Raw genomic sequence first — 17,948 nt, 5'->3', positions numbered from 1 at the left:
TGTTTTTCTACCAGTGTCTTTTTGCTAGGAAGCTGTCTTGCCCATGTAATTCTGCAGATGTGGACCCATGTTCCATAGTTGCCTTGCAGCATGGCGTTTGAAGGCCACGTGTATGTGTGTTGGTCATGTTGCTCATTGGGGTATGAGATGAACCCAGGACAGAAGCAGGTGATGCTTGAGTCACGTCGACTCCACTTCTTGATGCATCTTTCTTTTGTCTGCGGGCTATACGCTGCCTCTGTAGATACTCAGATTTTTTTTCCTCAGACAGTCGAGCATACCACGATAGACCAGTCCGCTGTTGGCGTTGACGAATGGGACAACCAGGATTGTTTGTTAGGTTTGCCACTGGCCCAGACACACCAGATTGTGAAGATGATGCCCCCATTTCTTCATGTGAAACACTATTACATCTAACAAGATCATCATCACCTGAACACCGAATAATTGTACATGAGATTGTAGAGCATATATAGTACATAATTGGGCGATTGAACATGATAATTGAAGTCTGGATGATATTATAGTACGTGATGCATGTTATTATACTACCTGATAATTGGACGATTGAACCCGTCGCAACATTATTGGACTGGGCAATAAGAATATGTGTAGTTCCTCCTGGTTTTGGTTGCATCTGGTATGCATCATTTCTGTGGAACCAATTGGAATCATCGTCACCGCCCACCTGAGATGCATTATGCTGAACATCTTTCGGCAAACCTGTAAATTCATTGCAGCTTTAGAAAGTCAGCCTTTTCATATAATATAGATCCAGAATAGAAGCTGGAAGTATAGAACACAAGACCTTTAGAAGGCATGTATTGTATGATTCCAGAGTTTCCAACATTCGCCTGTGTATGAGATGGTATGTTTTCAACATTCGCAGCGTCCATTGACTCTTTTTTGATATCCCGTAAATGGCGTCGACGTTTTAAAATTTCATCTTTATTATTTGCATACCGATCCCTTTCCCTCCGCCTTTTGACTTCTTTAGTATCTGCATACAGATAGTACTTCAGAATTTGACATAATAATGGGTACTGATCATTGCGTTTGTTTCGAAGTACCTTGACTTAGCCCATTGGTTATATCCTGAAATGGATTGCGCCTGGATGATGACATTCAGATTTATGGCTTATCTTTCTGCAAAATTAAGATGATGATAAACAGTACCACCTCTCTGTGTGTAATTCCCTGTAGGATGGCAAAAACTCCAGTATATCCTATCTTGTATATGTAGTAGATTTGTCCAGCTAAACTCCAGTATATAATAATTGCTTTAAGTTGACAATGTTCATATAATAATTATGGGGAGATCAGTTGGTATTAAAAAATGCCATCCTAGCAGCTATAAAGGTAAACATGTATTTTAGAAAAGTTAGCATTGTTTTCGTTGCCTATTATTCAGACTACTATTATTCAGATGAATAGTAGTTTGCCTACACTGTATAACCTTCTGATCAGTTTTTTTATGCTAAATCTTTATGCTTTCGAATGATGCATGCGCGTTCATGCTTTGGTAGGATTCAGTTCGTTGGATATGGATCATGAGCTGTCAATAAGAATATTTGGTGTTTAAGATTGACTATTGTTCAATCATGTCATGTTTTTAATTAGTGGAGATCAGTTGAGTCAAATGCAGATACAGGTAATTATCGCCGCAATGGAACACAGTATGTACAAACCAGCTATTGTAAATTGTTACAGAAAAAACTTCAATTGTTTGTCCATTCAAATGCAGGTCCAAATGCAGGTCCATTGATTGAGAAAAATACTGTGTTCAAAATAAAGGCGTCAGACCTGCAGGTACTTGTGGAGTTTCTTGTCGAGCGTCCCAGGCGAGAAATTGTTCTTCCTTGAGGTTAAGATTGAATTTTGGAGTGAAAGGTTGCAACTGTTTGATAGGTTTTCAGATTCAGATTGAACTGGTAAATGCCAATTCTGAAGAAACATGAAGAAGCTGCTGTTTGGGCAGCCGGCCGGGTACCGTCAGCGTCCTCGACTCCCAGGCGAGGGTGTCGTCGTGGCGGCCGTCTTCGTGGAGGTGACAGGGCGTCGGCGAGGGCAAGAAGGACTGTTGTGGCGGCAGGGATGCGATGGTGGCCGTCTTTGTGGAGGTGACAGGGCGTCGGCGAGGGCGAGAAGGAATGCTGTGGCGGTAGGGACGCGATGGCGGCCGTCTTCGTGGAGGTGACAGGGCGTCGGCGAGGGCGAGAAGGACTGCTGTGGCGGCAGGGACGCGATGGCGGCCGTCTGCCAGGAGGTGACAGGGCGTCGGCGAGGGCGAGAAGGACTGCTGTGGCGGCAGGGGCGCGATGGCGGCAGCGAGGGCGAGAAGGATTCGTGCGTCGGCAGGTGAGGCGACGACGGCGGCAACAGCTTGAAGGACTGATGCGGCGTGCAGGAGAGGCGATGATCGTGTGGAGTGGTGCGTTGGTGGTGATGAACGGTTATGGTGATGAAAGGAGAGAAAAACTGTTTGCGTGGTGGATGGTGTATGTTGTCTGCCAATGTAAATCACGGAATAGATGTGGGGCGTTTGATTTTTTGCTTGTACGGCTGAGATGCATTGGATGGGACTCTCTGTGCCTTTTTATATTAGTGGAGATGTATTTGTGCAGGTATATGATGTGTATTCCTTTAATCGTGCACACGTTATACTAATGGGCATTAAATACCCTGCCATCCCTGCATCGCCTTCTTCCCCACCTCTTTCTCCTCACCGTGCTCAACCACCACCGCATCCCCTCTTCCCCATAACCATTCTCAAGCAGACCGTCCTCCCGCGGAGCTCCAACACCCTCCCACGCGTCCTCGTGCTCACCGGCACGCGCGACCTCGACCTCGAGCTCGGGTGGCAGAGGCCTTCGGCGGGGCGCAGCGGTCGTCAAGGTGAGTCGAGGCGGCGCCTAAGAACAGCTGTGCATCAGCCTCATCGACGAGAGCCACCGGAGGAAGACAGCGCGCGCCCTCGAGCTCACCGGCACGCCCGCCCTGATGCTGATGACGTCGTGGTCAAGCCTCGACGATACTCCGCCCACTTCTCACTCGGCATCGTTCGTTCCTTTCCGTGTAGCCATGACCGCAGTTCCAGATCCGTGCACAAAGAACTAGATCTGAGACGGTTGGAGTTCTTGGAATAATTCTTTTGTTTTCGTTTTCGTTTTCCCCCTGATTTCTGATACTAATGAACACAGATCCGTTTGTTCATGTCACATATTTTGCTGGTTTTTATGATCGGTGAGACTTGTATTTGGATTCTGCCTTTTCCAATGCCCCGATCCAAGGGTCAGTATATCTTGATTTTTTTTATCTTGTGAATCTGTAGCTAATATTCGAAGACAAATGTGCAAGAAAATTTTATTCATTAATGGGGACGAAATTCTGGTAGTTCGTCGCTTCCTCTGAATGTAAGATTCTTTGTCTGTTTTTGATGGTACCTGAACATGAAAAGCTCAATAAGTTTTGTTGAGATTATTTTGTGACATTCCCGTTTCCTCGCATGTGGAACATTTTCTAGTTCTAGAATGAAGCTCATTTTTAAACAGAACTCTCAAATATCAATGCACAAATCTGAGTTCTTATTTTCTTGCGCATAAACCTGATTAGTATTATGATTAATCCGTGAGAGTTCCAATCACTCATTGTTCAGGAATAAATATTAATAATCGAGGGGGCAAAACGGGGTCAAAACCATGCATGCGCTCTGTATGTGCAATAACTCTGTACTAACCCGGTTGTGTATTCCATCATGTATTGAACTAGATACGAAAAGTTAGATTATCAGTATTAACTACACGCTATATTAAGTGCTAATCACATAGCACACTTTAACGCACGCGATTTCAGCCTCGCGCGTAGACAGGTTCCAAACGTCCGCGTCGCCTTTGTCGCACGTTATTAACTTGTCGGTACAAACTCAGACTCGTGACCGATTCGGACTCGAATATGTGTCCATCGACCGCTGCCGATTTCCCCTGATTTATACAGTATATATTTGGGCGCGCGCCGCGTCTCTACTCTCTAGTATTGTTTGACCCACCGATCGATTCATCCGACTAGTACACGCGATATATACGATCGATCAAGTTCTATAGGAGCGAGAGCGAGAGCGATGGTGACTAGCAGCAAAACCGTGATGCTCCGCAGCTCGGACGGCGAGGAGCTCGTGGTCCAGGCAGAGACTATGGCGGCGGCGTCCATGCTGATCCGGGACATGCTGGAGGACGACGGCGCGGGCGCCGGCGTGATCCCGCTGCCTAAGGTGACCGGCCGCATCCTCGCTCGCGTTGTCGACTACTGCACCTGTCACTACGCGGCAGCGCATGCCGTCGTCAACCCCGACCTGGAGCGCTTCGACGCCGACTTCGTCGGCGGAATGGACCATGACACGTTGATGAGCCTCATCCTCGCCGCCAACTACCTCGACGTGCAGGGTCTCTTGGGCCTGGCCTGTAAGACGGTGGCCGATCGGACGAGTCGTCGGAAGACGCCGGAGAAGATTTCTTCCGCTCTTGTTCCACCCAGAGTGCCTATGGAATTGCACGCTGGCAACCGCGAGCGACTCGTCGCTGCGCTCCGTGCCCATCTCTCCGCCTCCACCCGCCCTCTCCGTGGCCTTGTCCTCCTCCAGGGCGGCGAGGAGCGGACTCGTGACTCTACCGATCACGTCGAGCTTTTCAGGCAGGAGAGCTACTTCGCCTATCTCTTCGGCGTGCGAGAGCCCGGCTTCTATGGCGCAGTCGACATTGCCTCCGGACAGTCCATCCTATTCGCTCCAAGGTTGCCACCTGCCTATGCTGTCTGGATGGGTCAAATAAAACCATCGTCTTATTTCAAGGATATGTACAAGGTTGACAAGGTCTTCTATGTTGATGAGCTTGCACAGGTCTTGCAAAATCAGTTCAGTGATGAGCATGGGAAGCCTCTTCTTTTCCTCTTACATGGAAAGAGCACCGACAGTGGAAATTACTCGAAACCTGCTAGCTTTAAAGGTATGGACAAGTACTTTGACACCGACTCGAGCACGCTTCATCCTATCATAACCGAATGCCGTGTTATAAAGTCTGACATGGAGCTTGCCGTCCTTCAGTACGCTAATGATGTTAGCTCGGAAGCACACATTGAGGTTATGAGACGAGCGAAACCAGGAATGAAGGAATTTCAGTTAGAAAGCATCTTTCTTCATCACGCTTACATGTACGGAGCCTGCCGACATTGCTCCTACACTTGTATATGTGCTACGGGAGAGAACAGTTCTGTACTACATTATGGACATGCTGCAGCTCCTAATGACCGGATACTAATGGACGGAGACATGGCTCTAATGGACATGGGAGCTGAATACCATTTCTATGGCTCCGACATCACATGTTCATACCCTATAAATGGGAGATTTAATAGACACCAGACAGTAATATACAACGCTGTCCTTGAGGCTCATAATGCCGTTATATCACATATGCGCCCGGGAGTAAAATGGATTGATATGCACAAGCTGGCAGAGCAAAGAATATTGGAATCTTTAGAGAAAGAAAACATCATCCAAGGTGATATTGGCGATATGATGGCTCGAAGGCTGGGAGCTCTTTTCATGCCTCATGGTCTTGGGCACTTACTTGGAATTGACACCCATGATGTCGGAGGCTACCCTGAAGGCTCAGAGAGGCCAAAGGAGCCAGGACTAAGCGCCTTGCGAACCATTAGAGAACTTAAAAAAGGAATGGTTATTACTGTCGAGCCAGGCTGTTACTTCATTGATGCTTTGCTGGGACCTGTTAGAGATGACCCAATTTCCTCAAAGTTCTTCAAGTGGGAAGTGATTGAAAATTATAAAAGGTTTGGTGGCGTTCGTATTGAGAGTAATTTGTATGTGACGGCCGGAGGATGCAAGAACATGACAAATTGCCCAAGAGAGACCTGGGAAATCGAAGCGGTGATGGCCGGCGCACATTGGCCTTTGCGTGCAAAGAACTAGAGATTATGTCCTTGTTTATGTGAGCTTTGGGTTTACCTTTTTTTAGTTGAATTAGCGCTGTCCTTCCAGTATAGCCATTCCATAGACAATGTGGTTTGCATTCAGCTAGTTACAAGACGGTTCTCGATCAAGTGCACTTACTTTACCATAATGCATACACCCTTGTATTTTACGACAACCAGATCACACATGGCAATATTTGACAATGTAAATTGTTTGATTTTAATTATATTGTACTGAGCATCTTTCAGCAATACATGTGAGTGTGGTACGTGGACGCAAGATGGTTTTACAGCAAAGGGTTTTTGACAAAAAAAATTGCAATAGGCTGAACTTAGGAGTCAGGATCATTATCGTACCGGGTTCACCGTACCGAAACGACTGAGTTCACGTCCCCGATGGATAAGATTCGATCCAGAGATGTGTACCCCTGTTGTTTCATGTTTTTGCTAGCCTCCGACTCCCGTCCCCCATTCTCTATGTACCGAAAACGTGTGGACCACAAATCTTTGCCAAAAACGGCAATAGCTGGCACAAGTGCGCCATGTTAGGGTGTTATTAATCCGGAGCCCGCTGGTTATACCTTCCTTAGACCGCAACCATGCCAAGCCAACTTTTTACCGATTTCAACTCATTCTTCCACGAAACAATTCACAAGCTTGACCAGAAAAAGCTAGAGGGGAGAACCAACCTGAGGTTGGTTGTTAGTGGGTGGTTGTACCCCCAGCCCAGCAGAGTTCAAACTCCAGGTTTAACATTTTTGTAGTTCATAAAAGCGGAATATTCATTTGGTGGGAGACGATGTTCCTATCGATAGCGAGGCGCCTGTGGTGACTTCGTCAAGTTCAAGATCCAATCCGCCAGCTCAGTCTTCCGAAGGTGCTCATAGGGGTAGAGTGTGTGTGTGTGCGTTCATAGAGGTGAATGTATGTGCATGTATATGAGTGTCTACATTGTATTGTGTTTCTCAAAAAAAAAGCTACAAGGCGTTTTTCTGAAAATAGATTTTGTGAAGGCAAAGGCGAGTTCAACTCATCTTTTTTACAACAAGCACTTAGGGCATCTCTAGCAGATCCCATCAGACCCCTATCCACATAATAACTGCCGATTTCCGGTTCGAATGCTAGCCCTGAAAAGACTGGGACGACGCCGCTGATGATGGAGCCTGCCGGTGACCACGGCGGCCGCGGTGCGCGCAGTGATCACGCCGGCCAAGACGTCGTCGACCTGCTGGCGGCCAAGTTTGGCGAGCTGGAGGTCGACGGTGCTACCACCTTCCTCGCCAAGGTGCTCAGCATGTTGCCGCCGTCTGTGATGGGCGCCATCCCGCCGATCGTCGCTCCGAAGCCCAGGGCTGGCTGGCGTAGGAAGCAAAAGGGGGAGCTCATGTCGTCGCGCCGCTCCTCTCGCAACTGCTGCATCAAGAAGTCGGGAGCGCGGAAAAGATTGAGCGAAGTTCTCGGCATTTTATTGGCGTCCAGAACGTCCTTATCGTGGACGAGGACGGCGCCTACTGTCTTCACCGGCGCCATGCTTAATGGATGAGAGAGAGCCCTCGAGCAAATTCAGCTTCTCTTACTGGAAACTACTGGTCCAACGCAAAATCAATAAAACACAATGTAAGAGATTATATAGATCGGCTCCATATTCACTCTCCTACTCAATCCTTCTTAATTTTCAGACAAACCTCATCTCACAAACAAAGGATTTTGGAGAAGACGGGATATATAGAACGAGAGAAGATGGCCCATATAAAATAGGAGACAGAGGGATCGGTGGGATTTACCTGAGTTTCCTGCCTTGCTCCTTACGCCGGGGAGCTTCTCTTGCATCTGCTCGTGCGTACCAGAAGGGATTCGACCAAGAGGAACGGGACGAGTGACTGGAGGCGAGCGGACGACTCAGCTCCCTCTTTCCATCTCTTTCTCTCTTCACTACTCCCGGCCTATGCGTATCCTAGGTTGTCGACTTAACTAACATGATAGAAATTGTAGAACATAAAAAATATACCATTAGAAAGTATAACATCAAAGCTTTATAATGACATATATATTTTTTATATTATATAATTTGTATTATGTTGATTAAATTGACAACCACGATAACCACGTCCATATACATAACTACTCAAGTTGATCCGTCCAACGAAGAAAACAGAAAAGGGAGCACAAGGCTTGCACGGAGACGCTAAGATGAATTACCTGCTGCTTGCTGCTGTACGGGAAGGGACGCCGGCAATCTTTTTGGTCGCATCGCGTCGCCCTCCGCACGCTGCCGCCATCTGGCCATACCACACTCTCTCCTCTCCTCTCCTCTCCGAGCAAGAGTCAAAGTCTAAGTCGGTCGCACGCGCCAGCCGCACGCGGTGGTTCTGCCCCTCTCCGCATTTATAGACACGAGGCCACGGTCACGGATCAGTTTTCGTTCGAATTATCATAATTGACGCCACTAATATTTTCATCCCCACATCTCCTACTAATTTGCCGCTACTTTTTGTTTTCATGGCCTTCAATTTCAGGGGAGTGGCATAACAGACGGGAGCAGGCAATTAATCGCCCTCCAAACTAGCAACAGCCTTAACTGGGAGACCGTGATTTGTGAGACAATCTTTTTTCGCTTTTATATATTCGGGGCGCGTGAAATCAGGAGGGTACGGCGGATCTAATATGTTTTGTTTTCTCTCAACGCAATACATGCCGGAGAAACAATAACACTACACTTACAGGAAATTTCTTACCCAAAAACCTTACGGGTTGAGGTGTGGATCTGTGGAGCCATCACCGGCCTGAAATCATGGGGGCCTAACCGATTTGCAACAAACCCACTACAGCCACGTCCTCCCGTAAGCTAATCCCGTAAAAACAATCACGTAGGAAATGCCTTATATCGACTGGTTTGTTGCTATTTTTTTTTGTTTCCATGGCCCTCAGTTTCAGGAGAGGCAAAAAAGGACGGAAGCGGGCAGTTACTTTTTTTTAGGTAGGAGCGGGCAATTACTTAATTGCCTCTGAAACTAGCAACAACCTTAATTGGGAGGCCGTGATTTATGGGACGGGTATTTTTTCTCTTTCGTTTTTTCCTCTCAACGCAATACAAGGAGCAGAAAGGGAGATGTCTTAATATTCCTATTCTTGTTTCATATACTATGCCATCTTTTTTCTACTCCTTCCATTCCAAAACGTCTCATCTTAGGGAACAAAGGGAAGTAGAGCCGATGGCCGATGCATGTACCAGACCAATCAACGGATCGCTTCCGTCATTCCAGATACCAATGCTAAGCCATTTATTTTCATAAGAGATAAAATATTAATTATCGAATAGAAACGGTTCAATCTCGCAACAGTTACAGAACATATATCTTATGGTTTTTCAAACAAGATCCCCAGGGGAACTATCCAGATTGTCTTAGACACGAGATTGATGCAACAAAAAAGGTTTGCAGAAAGACTATCAACACAAGAAACCAAGAGAATGGTCTCTCTGCCCAATCACACCACGTCGTCATGCACTTATCTCCACTGTGAATGACATGATCGATCCATTGACAGGGAATGGTACAGGCAATTGATACAATCATTTTTTTTTGTAAGCAAGACGCTGATCTGATCATGGCGCTTCCCCTTAAGGACATGAATAATGAATGGGCTTGGCACTAAGAAATACAAGGGAAGTTTACAGTCAGAACAACTTATAAACTAAGCAGATTGTTGAAAGAAGTAGAAGCAGGCCAGCCAGGCTCAAGCCATCTGTAAAATAAACACTGGTTCAACTGGCCAACCCTATGGAAGCTTCCATGCCCAATGTTTGTACAACAATTTCGCTGACGTATGGCTCATAACAGCCTGTCGTTACGGCAAAATATCAGTAGAAGGGGCATATACCTTCATACAAGATGCCCAGTCTGTCATAGATTGTGCGAGGATGGAGGATATTTGTTTTAAAATGCAAATATGTCAATAAAGTATGGTCAGACCTTAAGCTGGAGGAACACAGGGTCAAATGGGTGGATAGTGCAACACCGAGAGACCGAGAGCATTTATGCCTTAAGAGAGGATGATCAGCTGCTTTGTATTTCTCTGATGTGGAACTAGTGGAAAACACGCAACAAAATCAATGCTGCAGGGCAAAGTTTGAAGCTAGAGACCGCTTTGTTTCAGATTTGCAACTCAGCAAGATAGTACAAGGAGTTTTTCACCAAAACCAACCAGGTGGAAAACAAGCCAATACAGAAGTGGAAGCCTCCTGTCGGAGATACCCTGAAGGTGAATGTGGATGTGCATGGTTGCTTCTACGAGCAAAACTCATCAGGGGATTGGGGCTTTGTTGTGAGAGATGCAATAGGGAAGGTGCTAGGAACAGGAGCAGGAAGACTAGACTACCTCCAGGATCCGCTGTTGTCGAAACGGTTCAATCTCGCAACACTTACAGGCCATATATCCTATGGTTTTTCAAACAAGATCCCCAGGGCAACTATCTAGATTGTCTTTATGAACAAAACACAAGATTGATGCAACAAAAAAGGTTTGCAGAAAGACTATCAACACAAGAAATCAAGCATGCAATACAAGTGTAGGTTCAGAATATCAAGTGCTTAGTACATCTACCAAACCTTGAGATGTTCATTTTGTCTTTATGAACCAAACACGCTTCAAGACAAGCATGTACTACTACATAATTTCCTTCATGGGGAAATATCAGGAGTGGACCATGACAGGCGCCCTAAGTAAGAAACCAGGCATCCAACACAAATTAATAAGAAACATTGTCAAAAACTTGTATTTGGATTTAAAATTCTGTATCAATACAACTCATGGACCACGACAACTTGACAGGAGCAAATCTGGCTTGCCAAAGTACATAGAAAAAACATATCTACATGTAACTTATAAACCTAAAATAAAGACAACGCACCAGGTCCACGACATCAATAATCTAGCTCATGTCTCTAGAAAACAAACATCAAACGGTAAAACTGAATAAATAATTGCTCCATCTGTTGAAGATGCTCTAGGCCAGCATTTGAGCTAACCAACGACAAGCAACATCATCGAGGAAAGCATGTCGGCCGGGCGATTCCGACGTACACCTCCAATTCGCACTTTCACAAGCGGCACGCCAACCTGCTGCTCCATCGCCTCCAACTGCCATGGGTTTAACAAGCACACCTCCTTTGTCACCAGCATGACTACGGATAAGAGAAAGTAACACCTCCACATAAGGCAACTGGACATGCATCAGAAAAGATGGCAGACTGAAATAGCATGAAAATAGTACTCCCTCCGATTCAAATTAATTGACTTCACTTTGTGTAGATACGGATGTACCTAGATGCGTTTGTTAACTAGATACATCTGTATCTAGACAAAATGAAGTCAATTAATTTTAATCGGAGGGAGTAGTAGTTCTAGCCAAGAATGACAAAAAGAAAAAGCTATAACTTGTACAGATATAGTTTTGCAGCCACATCGGAGGTACATGTCAGAGTAACCATCTACATGAAAATGCCCATATCTAAAAGGAAAATCATATGCAACTCAGCGATCATATGGTACATTGGCCATGCAGCAAAGATGGCAACTGGACATGTAATGAAACAGCAAGACGGTAGCACTAGTTCTAGGCTACTAGCAAAGAGTGAACCCTGATGATTTTTCAGAAATTCATCTCTTCCAAGGTACAAACATATGGTTCTAATGAATCACATCGACTCCATAGTTTATCCTAACAGTGGAAGATTGATACTTGGTAAAGCAAGAAACTAAACTCAACTGGGATTGTTGCCACTATCAAGTATTTAGTGGAAATATACCATCCAGGCCTACATTTCCTTTCCTCAAACAACTCAAGGCCTATTCAAGCACCCAAAGGATATACAGTATGCTTGTGCTGTATAAAAGAGCAACAAGGCACAAGTACCAAACATATCATCCGAGTTGAGAGGAACGAAACACAAATTAGTGCGTATATGATGTCAAGGATATAACCAAATACGGTGAGTAACAAGCAGATGCAGAACTTCATGAATCTTCAAGATATATATAAAATGAAGATCAATACAGATGGTGGTATGCTACCAAGATATAACATGGTACTATCACAGTGTTGTTACCCAAAAAAAATGTATTATCAATACATTCCAGACATCTAAAATGATCAAGGAAAAGCATATGAAATTTAAAACAACTCACGCATCTGGTGGGGAATAAATCTCGCTGCTAGGATAAGTTGTGGTAAAAAAAATGCATTACTAGAGCACATTCTAGCAACTCAGTACACGGTGGTTTGAATTACGAGCTGAATCATACCCATAATGACAAAGCCAAATCAGGCATAGAAATGAAGCAACCCCTGGACATGCATCATGTATTGATGTAACTCTCTACCAGGTGTCAAAAGTTAGAACTATAAAGAGGGGACACAACAGCCAACACATAACATATCATTTAAAATAACAAGGGAATTGCACCATAAAGGAAGCGGAAGAACTATTTAAGGGAAATTGTACCCTCTGGAAGAGCCGCAACGACCTCACGGTCACCAAATGCAGACATCGGGATCGGGAGCACCTCCATCTCCATGCATACCACCACCCATTCCTCTAGCGAAGCCATGCATTCCACCTGGCGTGCCTCCTGAGAAGCCCCTCGAAGATGCATCTCTAGATGAGCAACTTGACAACTGCTCCTTATTGGCCTTCTTATAATCGGACTGCTGAAAGCAGATGAAACGAATTCAGATCTGACCATGAAAAACGGTATGCCTAGAATGCTCCTAACAGGAGCGGGAATTTTGGTACGAAAATAACCTCTGCCTCGACATGCCGACGAAGCTGGTCACACTCAAATTTCTTTTCTTCTATCTACTGTAACCTTTCATACTTCCTGCGGTGTTCCACAATCTTTTGTGGATTCTGCTACACCTACAAGATCAGCAACATCACAATCATATAAAAACATGCAATTTACATACATGGAGATATAACATAGCTACTGAATTAATACTCGTCCTTCATAGCTATTGAATCAACATAAAACCGAATTGAAAGTAAGGCAACCGGAATAATTCAACCAAGATAAAGCCAAATGACATGCCAAATCATGCCCACGATAGTCAAATCAGCCATAAAAACGAAACTTGGCAATGCATCAAGTAGTGAGATAAATATGGCACATGTCAACAGGTGTAACTACAAAAGGGCAATCAGTAGGTGGCCAAGCATACCATATTAACAACCTCTTTCGTTCTCTAAAACGAACAACAAAACATAAATCGCCATACAACTATACTGTCAACACATTTAGAAAGGACTGCTATACTATCAACACATTTAGCACGTTGCATTCAAACTTGATTTACATAATCAAAAAGAAATGAGATAAACTTATCAGCATGATATACAAATTACTTGAACACAACCACTGATTTTGTAAGTACTAATATAAAGATAGGACATGAATCACTTGTTCACCAGACACTTCACGCACTTTTTGAGTTTATCAAACTGTCATACTGACACTACCAACCTTTTTCAGTTACTCATAGCAATTGCTCGGGAATGTGGTCATCAGAAGACGCCGACAGAAGCTCCAGGTGGAGCAGGGCTCAACAATGCGGATTTGTGGTTGAGACCACAGTTGTTATTGCTGTAGGTGATCATTTACGTCTTGCAGCATGTTCCCTTGGCCTTGACCGCCCAACACACCCTTGGCATCAACAACCTGAAATAGAAAGAGGCCATATAAGGGAAAATATATCTCTACATAGAAATTTCATTGGATGTACAAGGAAATATTTGGATCATACGGTACTAATCAGAATTGTGAAAATCATCTCTAGTGCTAGCACAAGGATAATGTCCATTAGCCTCTAGTGATCAGAAATGGTCAAACTGGCAAGTTACCAAAATCCAAGGAACTTCACTAGTAGAAGGAGAATAGTCCAAGTCATGTTCAGAACTCACAATTAACAAGTACATGGGAGAAAGGCAAACATTCAGAGTGTTCCATGTCCAAGTCTTCCTTTACCTAATTTGAAAGAGAAACGAGTCACTTTAAGATTAGAAGTGGGCCTTCTAGTTTCCCTGCCAAGCAACACAAACATATAATGTGGAGGGAGAAACAGTAACCAATAATGCCAGAGACAAACTAAATTGTCTTAGGACCAAGCAAAGGAAAATTTCTAACCAAATTAGAAGTGTCAAACCATAATCAAAAGTAGGACTTAAGGCCAACTAAAATTAGAAGCAGAGGCACTTAGTTTAACAATTTGGAATGTTGTGAGTTTTCCTTCGTATTAGTAAACATCACAGAAGCCACCAAGTACAGTAACAAAGCTCGATCGGAAACAGAGAAGGAACATGTCAGAATTCTTTCTATGCAAGAATAGTAGGAACTGCTCAATTTTATAGTTTCTGAATGGTTTGAGTTCGTCAACATTTTAGTAAGCATTTCTCAGGATAGCAAGAAAAACAACACCGCTGCCTCCAAAATTTGAGGAAACAGAAATTAGAAAACTAAAAGGAACTGAACGAACTAGATTTTTTTTCTAAGAACTTGAATCGCTTAGTTCAATATATAGTTAGAACTATAAAGAGGACACCCAACATCCAGAAAATCACATTATTTACAATAACAAGGGAACTATTTGAGGGAAACCATACCGTCTTCAAGAGCCTCCATGGCCTCAGGGTCACCAAATGCTGTCATGTAGTGCCCAAGTGCTTTACATTCAGGATGACATCCATACCGATATTACCTGTATCCAGGTGTACCACCACCAATTCCTCCAGCAAGGCCAGACATTCCAGCAGTTGTGCCTCCTGGGAAGCTCTTGGAAGATGCATCTCAGATGAGTGGCTTGACAATTGCTCCTTCTTGGCTAGTAGCAACACAGTTTTTCCCTTTTGCAGCTACCAACACAATTTGGCTGAAAAAACATACTATCAGCACATTTAGGAAAGACTGAAAAAATATACAGGGCAGTTAAAGTATTCCAACTTGATTTACACATTAAAAAATGAAATAAACTAATAAGCATGATATGAAAATTGTGGATGAAAGACAACCAAATTTGCACTACGCTCCGTCCCTATAGTTCAGACTTGGAGTGCACGGAACCAGAACAAAGAATGGAAGACACAATACAATCACTAGATTTTCTCCAATATCAACACACATGCATATGTCATGGGTCAGTTTCTAAAAGGAAATGGCTGAGACATGAGCATGTCAAACTAAGTGGAAAAGTAAACAATTAGATGCAGCAGAAGGTGATGGAGCTAGTTCATTCTGTGTACATAGCTAGCTAGAGAGGTCCTGGATGAGAAACAAATGGAGACCAAATGCCACCAGGATCACACTTGAGCTTGTCAGTCCAAGTGTAAAATTAAACAAGTACTGCTTACATGTGGTGGCTACAGGTAGGGAGGTCCTAGATGTACATAACTATCTAGAGAGGTCCCAGATGAATACAAAATATTATGGATGCAGCAAATGCTTCATAGGCCATCGGGCGCACAAGGTACTTGCTCAAACATATCATCCCCTGATTTATTTGAATTGCACTTTACTGATTCTAACTTTCCCATTAAGTAGCTACAATTTTACAGGCCGCCAAATCAGCCATAAAAATGAAGAAACCCGTGACCATGCATCATGTACTGATGTAACTACACAAGATGTCAAAAGTTAGAACTATAAAGAGGGCATCCAACAGCCATCCTATCATATTTTTTACAATAACAAGGGAATTGCACCATAAAAGAAGCGGGTAACTATTTGAGGGAAGCCATACCATCTTGAAGAGCCGACATGACCACAGGATCACCAAATGCTATCATCAGGTCAGGTTCCTATACAACAACAAAAGGTCAAATTAGTTGCATAAAGGAAGATATGCAGTGGCCAAGCGCTTATATTCAGGATGACATCCATACTGATAGTACCGGGAGAACCTCCACCTCGAGGTATACCACCACACATTCCTCCAGCGAAGCCAGACATTCCACCTTGCGTGAGAAGCCACTGGAAGATGCATCTATAGATGAGCGGCTTGACAGTTTCTCCTTGTTCTTGGTATTCTTATAATCGGACTGTTGAAAACACATGGCATGAATTCAGATTTGACCATGAAAAACAGTACAGACAGAATGCTACTACCAGGAGTAGGAATTTTAGTACGAAAATAACATGTGCCTCAACACGCAGACAAAGCCGGACACGCTCAAGTTTATTTTCTTCCGCCTAACGTAACCTTTCATACTTCATGTGGTGCTCCAAAATCTTTTGGTCATTCGGCTACACATGCAAGATCACAAACATCACAATCATATAAAAACATGCAATTTACATACTTAGAGTCTGAACATAGCTATTTAATCAATACTCCAATTTGGTAGCTACTGAATCAATATAAAACAGAATTAAAAGTAAGACATACAACCAGAATAAAGCAACCAAGATAAAGCCAAATAACATGCTAAATCATGTGCATGATAAAGCCAAATCAGTCATAAAAAAATCAGCCTTAGAAAATGAAACCTGGCTATGCATCAAGTACCAAGATAACTATGCCGCGTGTAAAAATTCATAACTGCAACAGCCATGCAAACACATTATATTAATAACTTCTTATGTTCTCTAAGAAGAACAACAGAACATAAATCGGCATACAACTACACTATCAACACATTTAGGAAGGACTGAAAAATATATATACTTAGCAATACAAGGATGTTGCGTTCAAACTTGATTTATGCATTGAAAAAGAAATGAGATAAACTTATAAACACGATATGCAAATTGTAGCTGAAGTATCAGTATGACACCCAAAATGCACTACTGTTCCCCTATAGCTCGGATCAAATTTCCTAAAATCGCTCGCAAACATTCATGCTTTTATACATAGTATATCCTGGTTATCAAACACACCACACATGATAAAGGTCCCAGTGACTAGTATCCATCCAACAACCACCAAACTCCACAAAAAAATAGGAAAATGGGCAATACCCACAGTTTGGGCCACCCATGCTTGCCTTGTTACCAATAAAAGGAAGAGGAAACAAGATGGAATCACTTCTCAGGATACTCGTTACAATCAAGCCCTATCGAACTTGAGCTAATAGTATATAACATGATGGACAAGAAAATGTCATTTTGGCTGCAAACTAGCTTAAGAGTGCTTGCTTGCTTCGATCACACACACTGGTACACAATACAAGAAATTAATACTTGCATCATGGGGGTACTTCTACTTGCTGCTATATCCATCACACTAGTACTACTAAGCATTTACAAAAATGGCAAGAAACATACAACAACATCCATTCATCGTCTCAAGAATCACTGAACCTATAAATTGACACAGCTATTTGTGAAAATGAAAGGATGTTGTTTCTCTAGCACGGACCATATATTGACACAACTATTGAATATACAAGTCGATGGGAATTTATCTTTAATATAATGCAGAACTGGCGCACCTCAGCAAAGCAGGCATTTATATATCATTTCTCGCTATATATAGTAATTAGGGAAACTAAACAAAACAACCATGCAATAAAAACAAGAAGTCACAGTGTCATTTCTACCATGTTTAAGTTCCGACAAGAAATTCATTAACCCATCCATAAAACTGTAATGCCAAATTTTATGGAGTATCCATAGAAGGAAGCGATCTTCGGAGATTCCATTAACAAAGTACCAAAAAGGATGTAAATTGAAAAGCAACAACGTGGCTTTAAATTATATGGCTGTATACAAATATGAGAGGAAACCAAAGAGAAACACCATTAAATTGTGCAATTCACTGTTCACAAATGATGGAGAAACAGGCATACTCCCGAACGGGGCCATTTCCAAAGTATAGAGTAATCATGCACCAAAGCATTGACAGGGCGACACTTGAGCAGCCAAAATGACCGAGTTTTTAAATCACGGAGCACATAGAGGAGGAGAAGATTCACACC

The 17,948-nt window shown here is 43.4% G+C and overlaps 2 protein-coding genes and 1 long non-coding RNA gene across 3 annotated transcripts; 2 read left to right on the top strand and 1 right to left on the bottom strand.

Moving 5' to 3' along the window:
• Positions 1 to 4,117: 4,117 nt before the first annotated feature.
• On the top strand, positions 4,118 to 4,471 carry LOC124664936 (SKP1-like protein 4; the record flags this gene model as incomplete). The annotated part of the gene is made up of 1 exon (XM_047202349.1): positions 4,118 to 4,471. A coding segment is annotated over exon 1 (354 nt), but the record flags the coding sequence as incomplete, so codon positions are not given.
• A 21-nt stretch (positions 4,472 to 4,492) lies between these two features.
• LOC124664935 (xaa-Pro dipeptidase-like) lies at positions 4,493 to 5,980 on the top strand. Its single transcript, XM_047202348.1, has one exon. It carries the CDS (start codon positions 4,538 to 4,540, stop codon positions 5,978 to 5,980), a length of 1,443 nt encoding a protein of 480 aa, XP_047058304.1. The 5' UTR covers positions 4,493 to 4,537.
• A 4,762-nt stretch (positions 5,981 to 10,742) lies between these two features.
• LOC124667920 lies at positions 10,743 to 12,524 on the bottom strand. The gene is made up of 2 exons (XR_006991477.1): positions 12,486 to 12,524; positions 10,743 to 11,165 (listed from the first exon to the last, which is right to left on the bottom strand). It is a non-coding gene; the product is annotated as an uncharacterized LOC124667920 (long non-coding RNA).
• Positions 12,525 to 17,948: the final 5,424 nt, after the last annotated feature.

The sequence above is a fragment of the Lolium rigidum genome, chromosome 6 (genome assembly GCF_022539505.1).
Source record: "Lolium rigidum isolate FL_2022 chromosome 6, APGP_CSIRO_Lrig_0.1, whole genome shotgun sequence".
Taxonomy (NCBI): Eukaryota; Viridiplantae; Streptophyta; class Magnoliopsida; order Poales; family Poaceae; genus Lolium; species Lolium rigidum.
The sequence above is the reverse complement of the archived record's forward strand: the minus strand, read 5'-3'. Positions and strand labels throughout refer to the sequence as shown.